Genomic DNA, 12,072 nt, shown 5'->3' on the forward strand with positions numbered 1-12,072 from the left:
TGCAAACGTACACGGCTTACTGAACAGAGCCATCATTAATGCTATTAGTCACACAAACGCCTCTGCTTCTCCAGGGTTCTTACAGTGCCTTGCAAAAGTATTCACCTCTCTTGGCATTTTTCCTACTTTGTTGCAATACAACCTGCAATTAAAATAGATGTTTTAAAATGTGACAAGGAGATTGCACACCGGTGGACTTTATTTAACTAATTGACCTCTGAAGGTAATTGGAGGCACCACATCTTACTTTGGGGGCGGGGCCTCTGGAGGCATTTAAATACAAAGCTGTCAGGCAAACAAAATGTACACTGAATGTTTACATTTTGAATGTTTATGTTTACTGAAGGTACAAAAACAAAGGTGATGCAGCAAAGCAGGATGTGTAAAGTGAGGAGTAAATTATTTTTAGTTTTTATGTTACAAAGAATGCTTTTATACTTTTGAAGACATAAAAAGTAAAACATTAACTATTAAACTATATTGAGCTCAAGATTTTAAAAGGTAGCTCCTCTCACAATGTATAAACTAGACACTAAGCTTTTAATAGTATTTTAGATTTATATTTTCATTTGTTGTCAGTAATTCTCATGTCCATACTTTCCATTGACTCCCTGAGTAATTTATAACAAAGTTTATGAAATAAATGGAGCAGTTGGCACTGGTTCCGCTTGGTCAGTTTCTCCTATTTATTTGTTTTTTCTTCTCAAATATAAAGTTTTCAGACAGTAAAAAAAAAAAGTGTAAGGGTGCAAAACTGCCGTCTGAGAAAGTGTGTGTGTGTGTGTGTGTGTGTGTGTGTGGGGGGGGGGGGGGGGACATGTCCTCTGCGTCCTTCCCGTAAACTCTGCCCTTGCTTGGGAGAGTGGAAGAGGAAGTGCTTCCTACAGCCTCCAGATCACTGATGATGCAAGTGACATGCCATGACATCATCTCTCTCCATGCACCCTGTGGTCAGTGTTGTGTTAGAGAAATAGATAATGTGCAGTTCGTTCCTCAAAAGGAAGAATTATTAGAATACTATGAACACTGTGATCTAGGCAGCGATGAGTATTTCTGAGGTTATCACCTGCTAAAAATATTTACAAACTCCACTTACACCAACTGTACTTTCACTGTAATATCCATCAAAGTCTACTTTCTGTCAGCGTCTTCACCACTAACACAGTGAACAGAGACACCACAAAGTGCTTATAAAACAACTTTTAATTGTAAAACCCACCCACGTCCTCAACAACAAAGACACAAATGTACCTGACACAGCATTTAACAAACACTCAACAAATTTCAGTTTGAACATTTGACATCCTTTATCTTCAAAAACCTCTGCTGATAAAATAAAAAAAATGTAAAAAATCCTTATTGTTAAATGGCAGCTTGTTCATCATCACCGTTTTATAACCAGTTGGTTCAATCTATGGAAGATTCGATGGCGGGGTACGATGGGAAGGACATGGCGCGGTTCCTTCCCTGTCAAATCTGCAGAGCCGAGTAGACCGCAGCACACGGATTCAACTGTTGTCAGGGTGACCGTGAAGCATGTTCATGCTCATGAGCAGAAATGCAAACGAGGATTTCACTTTAAAGAGGTAGCTGCGTAAGAACAGAGTGTAACCGTGATACCTGCTTTAAAAGGGATACCTCTGTATTTGAACCTGTCATTTGTTACATTTGTCTCTCAGTTAGTGATTTTTTTAATTAAATAATTTAGTTACTGCGGTTAGCAGGACATGGTTGCATTACTGACACTGGTTTGCAGTGACATACTTCAGTTGTTGATCTACAGTAAAATAACCGCCTGTTAAAGTATAGGATTCCAATGAAAAAAATCTAAATATTCAAAATGCACAGATATCCCATGAACACTGTATATGTCTCGATTAGACGCTCTGCTGGAATCTCCCTGTTTGTTCTGCGCTCTTATTGCCGCACAGAGCTGTGAGACACAGAAGTCTTCTGGCGGTTTGAAAGGAGAGTTAAAGTCCTAAAACGTCAGTGTCCAGTACAAATATAATACCTCCTTCAATTAGGAACCATATATTGCATTTAGATGGTTCAGGAAAGTTTAAATATTGTTCTTTTCTGAAAGTACCGACCGTCGTGGTCACGACCGCACATACATTTTCATTGCTGCTATCACAGAGTGTCTCAACCACAATCACTGCACCCACACCAGAACTGTTAGAAAATGCAAGACGCACGGCAAAAAACAACAGAACGTAACCATTCATTTAACTAAGGCGGGCAGTGCTGGGTGCTCTCTGAAACGACTCGCGCATGATCGCCACCTAACTATTCAAAACACCAGAATGTAAAAAAGTCATTATTAGTCTCATACACGACATTTAAACGGATCCCCATGAAAATCAAAAAAAAGTTAAATATTTCATGGCACAATCACAAGGTTCATATATATGCAGTGTATATGCATATATAAAAACCAGTATTTGCTCATGTCAATGGAAGATTCGTCAATAACAATCTATTCGATTTAGGATTAAAAATCTCAATGCTTATAATTACAGACAATAAGGAGACGAGACCTTCTCCTGGACCTCGTCACTGAGCGTGTACGGATTGGAACTTCCTGGCTGGAATGAGGTTTTCCCGAATAAAACTTCATATTTAAATGTTTTGCAAAACTCGAACAGCTGGTGCTGCTAACAATTCCTAAAAAACCTTTTTGTGTTAGTTAAACGGCATCCGTGTCAGATAACAGAGCTTTCTGGTTGTAAAATACATACAAAAGAAACACAAGCAGTCAAATGACGTTTGTCAAATCTAGGTGATGGTGTACTTTGACACTGCTGCAATCAAAGCCAAACACAAAGACAGATTTCGGTCGCATTCCCACTCAATTTATCTGTTAACACACCAAATAAACGGAGTTTAGACAACACCGTGTTTCAATGCGTGAAGACAATGGCCCTCTCACCAAATACCACATTCTGGGAGGCGAGGCCTTCAAACATTTCAATCCAAAATGTGACACCTATTTTGAAGAAAAACAGTCTAATTCTGATTTAGTTCGCTGTCCAGTGATACATCTACAAATCTGGAGCACGCCATAACTCCTAAAAGAAATTTTCACAATGAAATGAAATGTAATGACTACCGGAATGCCTTGCAGTGGCTTCAGCAGACATGAGTCTTTAAACAGGTTTAACTCCGGCTGTCACATTTTCCCGCATAGCCCAATTTTGAACAAAAAGTACTGGCAACTACCATGTCAGTGGAAACGATGCTCCTGCTGTCCGTTAAAGGGATTCAAGCCTGCGAGTCCGCATTGTGTGTCGGCTCGAAGAGGCAGCTTACCGACTGGTGTCGCTGTTAGCGGAAGGGTTTGTAGTAACGACTCGGCGAAAATGTCCAGCTTGCAGAAAGTGAATGCTGCCGTGTGTGCGTGTGTCATGTATGCGTTTGTATTTATTGTGCGTGTGTTTGCGGTCCTTGTGTGTTTTGAGTGCGCTCTGTATTGTGTGTGTGTGTTGTGTGGTGTGTGGTGTGTGTGTGTGTGTTCCTCAGCAGTTGAGAATGGGCCTGCTTCTGTCTTGTCTGAACGGGAACACAGGACTGTCAGAGTCGGCCTTCCCTCTGTGGGGACCGAGGGAAGCCACGGCCTGGAAGAAGACACACACACACGCATCATTATTGTTAAATAACACACACACACACACACAGCAATGCCACTGTGGGACAAAGTCACCGCATTTTGCACACCTTTCTGATAGCCGTCCAGTCCTCCAGGACGTCCAGGTCGGGCAGCATGTAAACGATATACGGGCGTGAGCAGAGTTAAGGATGACGCCACGGGGAGATGAATACAAGGACACATCTAGAGTCCAACATTTGGTGACATAGAAGCAGCGTGAATGCTCAGTAGTGTGGACAGTGACAGAGATATTAACAGCAGAAGGATATCAGACACCACTGAAGGTCGTCTCCTCTTCTTATCCGGACTTAAAGCATCTCTCCTCTTCTTCCTTCCCGATAACTCGTCATTCCACAACTCTGATAAGAAAGACACGGACGGATTCAATATAACACACAGTGCTGGATGAGTCTAGTGTGTTCTTGCTACTGTAGTTCAAATGTATTTAGGTTGCATGTGCATGACATCACACGACTGTGCTCTGCGTGTGCGTCACCTGATGTAATATCTATGCTGTGTCGGTCTTCCTCCAGCCTTCTAATTTTCTCCTCCAGTTCACTCTGTACCGTGTCGAACAGCAGCAGCTTCTCGCTCTACACACACACACACACACACACACACACACACACACACACACACACAATCAGCAAAAAAAAAAGTCCAACTCACATACATCCAAATACTTACATACTCAACCACCAATGACACAGATCAAAAACATTCACTCAAATTCAAATTCTGAATATTTAATGATTCTTAGAGCCGAGGACTTAAAAGAAAATGCATCTCCTCAGCAATACTTTTAATACTTTTGTAAGACAGAAGGTAAATAAAGTGTGTGGGTGTGTGTCTGACCTCCCAGTGCTGGCACGCTGCCTGGATCTCACACTCATACTTGTTCTTCACAGACTCCAGACAAAGCTCTCTGTAGATGCCTGACGAAAGCAGAGGGAACGACAAGAGTGAATAAAGGAGGCCGGAGTGTGCGAGTCGTGCCGAGTGCGTCCTTGTGTCCAGGTTTACCTGCCACCTTGGTGCGGACCTGCATGTTCTCCAGCAGCACGGCCAGAGGCTCCAGGTATTCCGCCGCCCGGCCGGCCTCCACCTCTCCCAGCTTGCTGTTCACCTGGCTGAGACGCTCGTGATACAACCTGCGCACAAACACGGGTGTAACTACAAGATCCTATCAATGATTTATTTTCTTTACATTTCACGCTTCTAAATTTTAACGTCATGAGATTATTATTCGATTTCTGTCTCACTGGTCTTTGAGATCCGTGAACTGTTTCTCCAGGTTGGACATTTCATCAAGACACTCCGTCCTCCTCCGCTCACAGTCCTCCTCGTCCATTTCTGGAAAATCATAAAGCACACAAACCCCTCGAGATCAATTATTATGAAGTTATGAATCGGGATGGGGGAAGACATATTTCTGCTAAGTTATGCCTCTGCTAGCCATAAAAGATTTGCAAACAAGCAGTGTCTCAAGGATGGACAACTCATAGCGTGCGGGATGTCAAGTCGAACCTTTGACAGGAACTACTTTAAGTCAGAATCATACACTGAAATAATGTTACTTTTAATTGGAAATCATTAGAATTAGAATGTTATGCTCATTTTCTACTGTTTCGGACTATTTGTTTTTTTTACCAGAGCTGTCTCCATCCTCGGAGACAGAGGAGGTGTCAGAATCCTCCTCCTCTGAGCTGGACGCCTCTTGCTCCTGCTCCTCCACCTCCATCTCCTCCGCTGTGCTCTCCTTCTTCTCCCGGTCACGGTGCACTGGCATGGCAGCGAGTCGGCTCCAGACTGGAGGTGTGGGAGAGAGAGACAATGTCAGGCTCTTTCTACAGACAAACAGATACAACATATTGATTGCATAGGTTTAGTTTTTAGGCATGACTGTGGCCATGAAATGATTTGGCGGTTCAAAGTGATTATTAATAATTATAGACTTGCTGAACACATAGATAAAGTTTCTTTCCCCGGAGCAGCTGATTCCAGAAATATTTCCACATTTCTGTTTTTTTCATCCATTTGACTGTGTAATATCTTACAGATAGATGGTTACTTTATTAATCCCACAAAGGGACCTTTTTTCGCTCCAGCAGCATGTACAGGTAAAGCAATACAAAATAACAGAGTACAAAATATGAAATATAAAAATGCACACTATATACAATAAAATAGCATATTAAATTAACTAACGAAACAATAGCACAAAGATTTAACCAAACAAACAACAGTGTAACGGGGTTATAATTATCCGCATTGCTGTTTACCAAATGCAGGCAGTGATGCAGGGAAGGCACCGAAAGTATATTGCAACTTAACAATGTTTTATACATATTAATTTCTTCATGAATCTTTATTTTTATAATGGCTCAATTTGGAAAATCATATTTGAAATAATGTGGTAAATACTGTCTTCCGTCACAACCAGAATGAACCTCTCTTGGTAGCTGGCTTTATTAAAACGTTATTGCTTGAGATTAGATATGAAATGTTAATCAAGCAACGCGATTGTAACTGACGAGGACATCCAGGTGTTTTGTCTTTTTAATCACTGCACAAGACAAATAAACAATAACAACATCAACACATCAAGTTAGCGTTACGTTAGCATGTTAGCGATGCAGTATAGATAGTTAGCAAGTAAGATTAGCACGACTTGTCACAAACATATATTAATAAAGGAGCGTAAAACTAAACCATGACTCACGAGATGGGGAGGTGCAAGGCGTTTGCGAGATTGTTTCAAGAAAAGCAAAAGAAGCCTAAACTTATTTTTTTTTCCCTCGGTTACAATTCCACGGTTACAATTCCACTCGTGTGTCCCAGCTAAGCTAAAAACAAATTTTGGAAGGGCGCTTTTATTTGTGTAGGGAGTTGTAGTTGTATGTATCGCCAGTCTTCTCGTCACTGAAGGATTAACAACCAGCTGCAAACTACATTACCCATCAGCACTGTAACTTGAACGAGGTTGAGCGTTCGATTACAACTGTCGAAATGCGATTAAAACGTTAGCGCCAGTAAAATAGGAAACGCGGTTGGAGTCAAAAATATATTGAAATGTTGTAACATTTGTTTATAATACAAGCAGAGTTTGCTTATTGTTGAACCATGTTGACGTTGGATTTGTCTGGTATCTATTATTTTGTTTTGCCTCCTCCCTCCTCCGCCATGATGTTTTCTAAGTGAACAGCGGAGCTAACTAACTAGCTAGTGTAGCCTTCACGCTGCGGACTGTTGTGGAAGGGAGGTGCATTCGGATGCAATTGATGGATGCTTTCGTCCCGCTACGTTTTACCTATTTGTCTTAGTTTAAACAGAATGCGACGACAACATTTACGCATTGATAAGCTCCGCGCTGTTGCGGAGGGCTGCTAATTTGCCGCACGGCGTTAATAAATGATCCAGGAGCAGCGCTTTTTCGTTATACTTTGAAGATTAACGCTAGCTAAGGCTGTTCAAGTGGCTACCCAGCTAGCACCTCCTTGCTGTCTACCGTCGCATTCCTGTGTCTCCAGCCCCAGGAATGTTCTCTAAAAAGCCTCATGGGGACGTTAAGAAATCAACACAGAAAGTGTTGGACCCAAAGAAGGACGTGTTGACGAGGCTGAAGCATCTCAGAATAGTCATAGGTAAGTTAAACATAATTCATAAGCCGCTAACAGGTTAGCGTATCTGTGCCTATGTGGATAGGGCATGTCACACCAAACTCATCTCGAAAATAAATCACATATTTCAAAGTTGCCTTGTATGTGAACAGAGACGTGGGCTTTTCATAACAAACTTTAAGACCATATTTCATTTTTTTTTAAATATCCAACTTTAACCTTACTCGCTAAATTCGGCAGCTGACCTGTAGTCCATTGCAATCATTTGATCAGTCCACATTCGTCCATCGTTATTATTGCTGTTGCTTAATCTTTACCAGAACTACTGCGATGGGCAGTAATGAGCCTTGTGTGCTAAAAGTCTAAATATATTTAAAAGTAAATGAGGTAAGTTAGCTGTATCCGCTGTCAACAGAACCATCGAGGTGGAAAAGGGCTTTAAAGGTGTGCTTTATACTATGTGCAGGTGGCAGAGTAGTCAGGTCTTTGAATGGACTCTTTGGCTTTGGGTCTCTGCATAGAGGATAATCGGACGCAATGCGTTTATTACAGTGTAATAACGCGTGTAAGAATCACAACATGTCGGTGATTATATGCGCTGTTGGTCAGGCTGTTGTGATTTCTGCAGGGGTGTGCCTGAGTGCTCTATAAAGACCTGTGGTGTGAGAAATGCTGCGTGTTTTTGTTAAACTTGGGTTAAGGCGGGTTGCACACACAGTGCCAATTGCAGTGTTTTGAATGTGTGTTGTAGAATAGGGAAGGGTTGGCAGGGCGATAGGTATTAATAAGTGATGGCTCTGTGAGTGCCTGAGTGATTTCGTTGGCACACACTAGGTTTCACACACAAACACTGACCGGAAAGGGAAACAGCCTCTACTATTTCCTCTTATGTCCAGTACAGTAGCTCAACTTCCTGTTTCTATTGTAAGAGGTGTGTGTGTGTGTGTGTGTGTGTGTGTGTGTGTGTGTGTGTGTGTGTGTGTGTGTGTGTGTGTGTGTGTGTGTGTGTGTGTGAGAGAGAGAGACACACAGAGAGGGAAAGGGCTGTGCCCCTGTCTGTGCTCTATGGGGACTACAAGACCTTGATAACAATCACAGAGACACGCACGCACAAACACACGTGGTACATTGTTTGAGAAGGAACACTCCGACCGCAGAACAATAGCTAACCACAACATTTTAACGATCGTGGTGCCGGACCACCGTTTGAAGAAAATGCACAAGGGCACTGTTAGTTGCAGCACTGATGGTAACCGGAGCAATGCCTCTAACTTTAGAGATCAAGCAGGGTAAATAACAACCCCACAGCAAGAATCACATTGTTGTTGTTAACCCTAAAACAAGACCCTGCCCTGACATTTTTTTTTTTACTTTTGCATTTAAGGAAACCGAGAGAGAGCACAAAGAGCGTCGGATACTTTCTTAAATTTTTGTTCACAGAATATCTGAAAGAACGATTCAACAAGAAACCATTTCATCGCTTCGCAATCCCTTTGATGCAATGAGGTTATTCAGTAACTGTCTGATCCCGAGTCCCGTTGTTGATGCCTGAACAAATAGCTGGCCCCACATCTGACTCGAACATCTGAGGTCTGAACCGAAGAAGCACTCAACGCTACTACCCGGGGTAGTAGGTGTCAATGCATGTGAAGAGTGGATAAATACTTTGCTGTGAGTTTTGTAGACAAATAGCTCCTGTACATCAGCAATCGAGGGCGTGTGTGCAATCAGCTAATGAGAAATGTTGTGTTCAAAATGTCAGTGCCCCGAGGAAGAGATAGAGAACCACTCAGAGAGGCCACTAAGACCGTAGAAGGGCAACCACTATGCATGGCATAGAGCACAGACGGCCTCTGTGTGTGAGTGTGTGTGTGTGTGTGTGTGTGTTCATCTTTCAGACTTCATATAAACAAACCCAGAGATTACCATCACCAGAAGCTCCTCTGAGTGTGTCTACCTGTGCACATGCACATCATTTTAAAGCCTAATGTCCTGACCGGCATGCTGCGTGTGTTTCCTTTCACTTTTGACCCTGAAGTACAACGGTTGCATCCGCAGTAAGAGCGTGTGTTTTCTCTCTGTGTCTCCTTCCTATTGACAGCCAGCGGTAGTTGTTGAGGCACAGATGTAGTCCAGAGAACACATAAAGCATAGACACTTCCCATCTTTTAGCTGGGACCCAGGCTGGGCTTGGAGTCTGTTTTGGTGCAGGTCGACATGACTCAAGTGTGTTTAGAGAAGCTAGATCCTGCCGCGAGGTCACATTGCTCAAATATATATTTCCTGTGATGCAAAGTAAGAACACTCTTATAGATGTGTTTATACTTCCAGCCCGAAAACATTTAGACTAAAGACGGATAGAGAACAGCCTTTACCGGGTTTCATTGTTTATTTCAAAACCACATTATTAGATATTTATTGTGAAGATTTCTACCTTTTCTGTGGCGTTTTTATTGCTATATTTTATTAATTTTGTTCCCTGACTGCATACAGCTGTGAGAGTGAACAGAGAGACATGTGAGAAACACATTAGATGTTTTGTGGGTGGAATGGGAAGATGATGAGGGAGACGTCCCTCAGTTTTGTGAACGTGTGACATGAGGAATGCACACGAGGAACGGTCATGGAACTGAATCGAGTGTTGAACACTAATTGTGTGTGCCCCCCCCCCCCCCCCCCCCACATTTCCCAGAAAACGCGGAGCCGTCGGAGCTGAAACAGTTCTTCGACGTGAACTACTCTCATATCTACTATGTCTTCTTTGAGAACTTTGTCACCATTGAGGTCAGCCTCAAGCAAAAAGGTACGTTTTACTCCACCGTCAACCAAACACTCCAATTCTATTTAGCCGTGTCACTGTGCTTTTGTTCAAACTCGTCCGTGTGTTTCAGGTCACAAGTCTCAGAGGGAGGAGCTGGACTCTATTCTCTTCATCTTCGAGGTAAGATAATATCATTAAATCCAGAGGAACTCTCGCTAAACGCTCGATGCAACACAACACTGAAAGGAAAACACCGACGTGTTTGTGATTCCACGAGCGCTAGCTTCCTGTAGGTGGTCCTGGTCGGTACCGCGGCACCAGCCGGCTATGACCTCAGACTAAGACCACCGAGTTGCTCGGTGCCTGGAGCAGCCAGGATAAGATAGCAGTCAGTATGCGTGTGTTTACTGACCTCCATTTGGCCCCATGCACTTTAAATTCAGAACAAGCGCTGGGCGAAGCACAAGTCCAGTGAGTGCTTGGACTAAAGAATGTGCTTTAAATAGGTTTCCCCTGAGAGGTATTAGTTCGAATAAAGATGGACAATAAACTTCATAGAATCATTGATTACTTATGAATCTCAAACTGACTTCAATGTATTCAAAAAGCAGATTCCATAGATTATCTGAATCTGGTGAACCAACCATCCAACCAGTGGAACCTTCAGCATTAATTGTTATCAAGTTAATGGAACAGTGGCTAATGTATAAACAGGGTCAGAACTGGCCTTTCCGGGGTGCTCACAGTTAACGCAACAAGTCTTTTTCCTTTTTCTTTTCGTCAGAAAGCGATGGATTTTCCTGTTATTTCTGACAGTTAATGTTCTGCTTGTTTAGCAGTTGTTTTGGTAACCTGCTGTTAAACACATTCAGAGAGGATTTTAATTTCTATTTGTATTCTTAATTCTTATCATTTTGGAGCTGGTAGCTTTTTCTTTGGCACTGGCTAAAACCTTAGGTGGGCACCAAAAATTCCTTCAAGCAGGAAAACCGCTGAATAAACAATAACATACCAAGTCTTATGGCAAAAATGGTCCTCAATATCTGAATATTTATTTATTTATTTATATATACATTTCTTTTCTCCAGAAAATCCTCCAGCTCCTGCCAGAGAGAATCCAGAGCCGATGGCAGTTCCACAGCATCGGTAACTCGAGCAAAGAAACACACTCAGCCTCTTTCCTGGAGCATGTTACAGTTGACCTTATACAGCGGATCAGACGTCCCAGCAAACTATGTGTTAAATCAAGTTGAACTCGTTTTGCACAGTGCGGCCACAATGATAGATTATTTAATGAAATATCAAAAGACCAACCAGCAGCAAAACTTCACAAACAGAAGAATTGCCGGCATGGTGCAGTGCAGCCGCTGTCCTCTCATCCTGAATATTATTCACATATCAGTGTTGGGGCTATCAAACTGTTTAGCTTCACTCGCATGTTTTACTTGAGCCCCCTGACCTGACGTTATATTCACTGCACACTGTTAGTTAGACTTGGCTGACATGTGTTTCTCTCTCAGGGCTCATTCTGAAAAAGCTGCTGCACACTGGGAATTCTCTGAAGGTACTGCTTTGATTTGTTGTCTCTCTCAGCGCATTTCTATCCTAATCCCCCCCCCCCGCCTCCTAAGAGGACGTGTACAATATGTGTATCATTTAATTTAATAAAAAAAAAATGCCGCAAGCAACATGTACTAATTTGGATTCTCTTCACACCTCTTCTCCATCCCTCGCCGTAGATCCGTCGGGAAGGCGTGCGCCTGTTCCTGCTGTGGATGCAGGCGCTGCAGAGTAATGCGGAGCGCGAGCAGCTCTGCATGTTCGCCTGTTTGATTCCTGGCTTCCCGGCTCCGCTCTCCCACGGGACCCCACGCACCCTGGACACTCTTATCAACCCTCCGCTGAGTTTAACAGAGAGTTAGTAGAAGACACACACACACACAGTGGGGTTAGACTAATAAGTGGGCTCAACATTCAGCTATCATTTTATAAGAAAACAGCTGCTCCTGAATAAGATTTAGAACCTCATACACTTTCTTCTA

The 12,072-nt window shown here is 42.6% G+C and overlaps 2 protein-coding genes across 8 annotated transcripts in view; one reads left to right on the top strand and one right to left on the bottom strand.

Annotated features, from left to right (window-relative positions):
• Positions 1–1,185: 1,185 nt before the first annotated feature.
• Positions 1,186–6,511, bottom strand: brms1la (BRMS1 like transcriptional repressor a). Its single transcript, XM_079175370.1, has 9 exons — positions 6,372–6,511; positions 5,300–5,458; positions 4,912–5,002; positions 4,673–4,800; positions 4,505–4,584; positions 4,146–4,242; positions 3,919–4,008; positions 3,718–3,782; positions 1,186–3,617 (listed from the first exon to the last, which is right to left on the bottom strand). Exons 2-9 carry the CDS (start codon positions 5,436–5,438, stop codon positions 3,519–3,521), a joined length of 789 nt encoding a protein of 262 aa, XP_079031496.1. The 5' UTR covers positions 5,439–5,458; positions 6,372–6,511; the 3' UTR covers positions 1,186–3,518.
• Positions 6,512–6,908: 397 nt separating this feature from the next.
• ralgapa1 (Ral GTPase activating protein catalytic subunit alpha 1) overlaps positions 6,909–12,072 on the top strand; it is a 63,497-nt gene continuing 58,333 nt past the window's right edge. For all 7 annotated transcript variants that reach the window (XM_079175360.1, XM_079175363.1, XM_079175365.1 and 4 more), the window contains exons 1-6: positions 6,909–7,293; positions 9,962–10,072; positions 10,161–10,210; positions 11,119–11,176; positions 11,551–11,594; positions 11,770–11,947. In XM_079175360.1, the coding sequence (XP_079031486.1) occupies positions 7,188–7,293; positions 9,962–10,072; positions 10,161–10,210; positions 11,119–11,176; positions 11,551–11,594; positions 11,770–11,947 (547 nt within the window). In that variant the 5' untranslated portion in view covers positions 6,909–7,187. The remainder of the gene's footprint in view (positions 7,294–9,961; positions 10,073–10,160; positions 10,211–11,118; positions 11,177–11,550; positions 11,595–11,769; positions 11,948–12,072) is intronic.

This window comes from Pholis gunnellus (genome assembly GCF_910591455.1).
Source record: "Pholis gunnellus genome assembly, chromosome: 15".
Lineage (NCBI taxonomy): Eukaryota > Metazoa > Chordata > Actinopteri > Perciformes > Pholidae > Pholis > Pholis gunnellus.

What these genes read in the sequence shown, in the direction of transcription:
- brms1la (XM_079175370.1), bottom strand. Translation starts at nt 5,438, where the DNA reads ATGCCAGTGCACCGTGACCGGGAGAAGAAGGAGAGCACAGCGGAGGAG. An exon ending in CAGCATAGATATTACATCAG is followed by an intron (nt 4,009 to 4,145) that starts GTGACGCACACG and finishes CTTTCTTATCAG; the next exon opens with AGTTGTGGAATGACGAGTTA. An exon ending in ACGACCTTCAGTGGTGTCTG is followed by an intron (nt 3,783 to 3,918) that starts ATATCCTTCTGC and finishes AACTCTGCTCAC; the next exon opens with GCCCGTATATCGTTTACATG.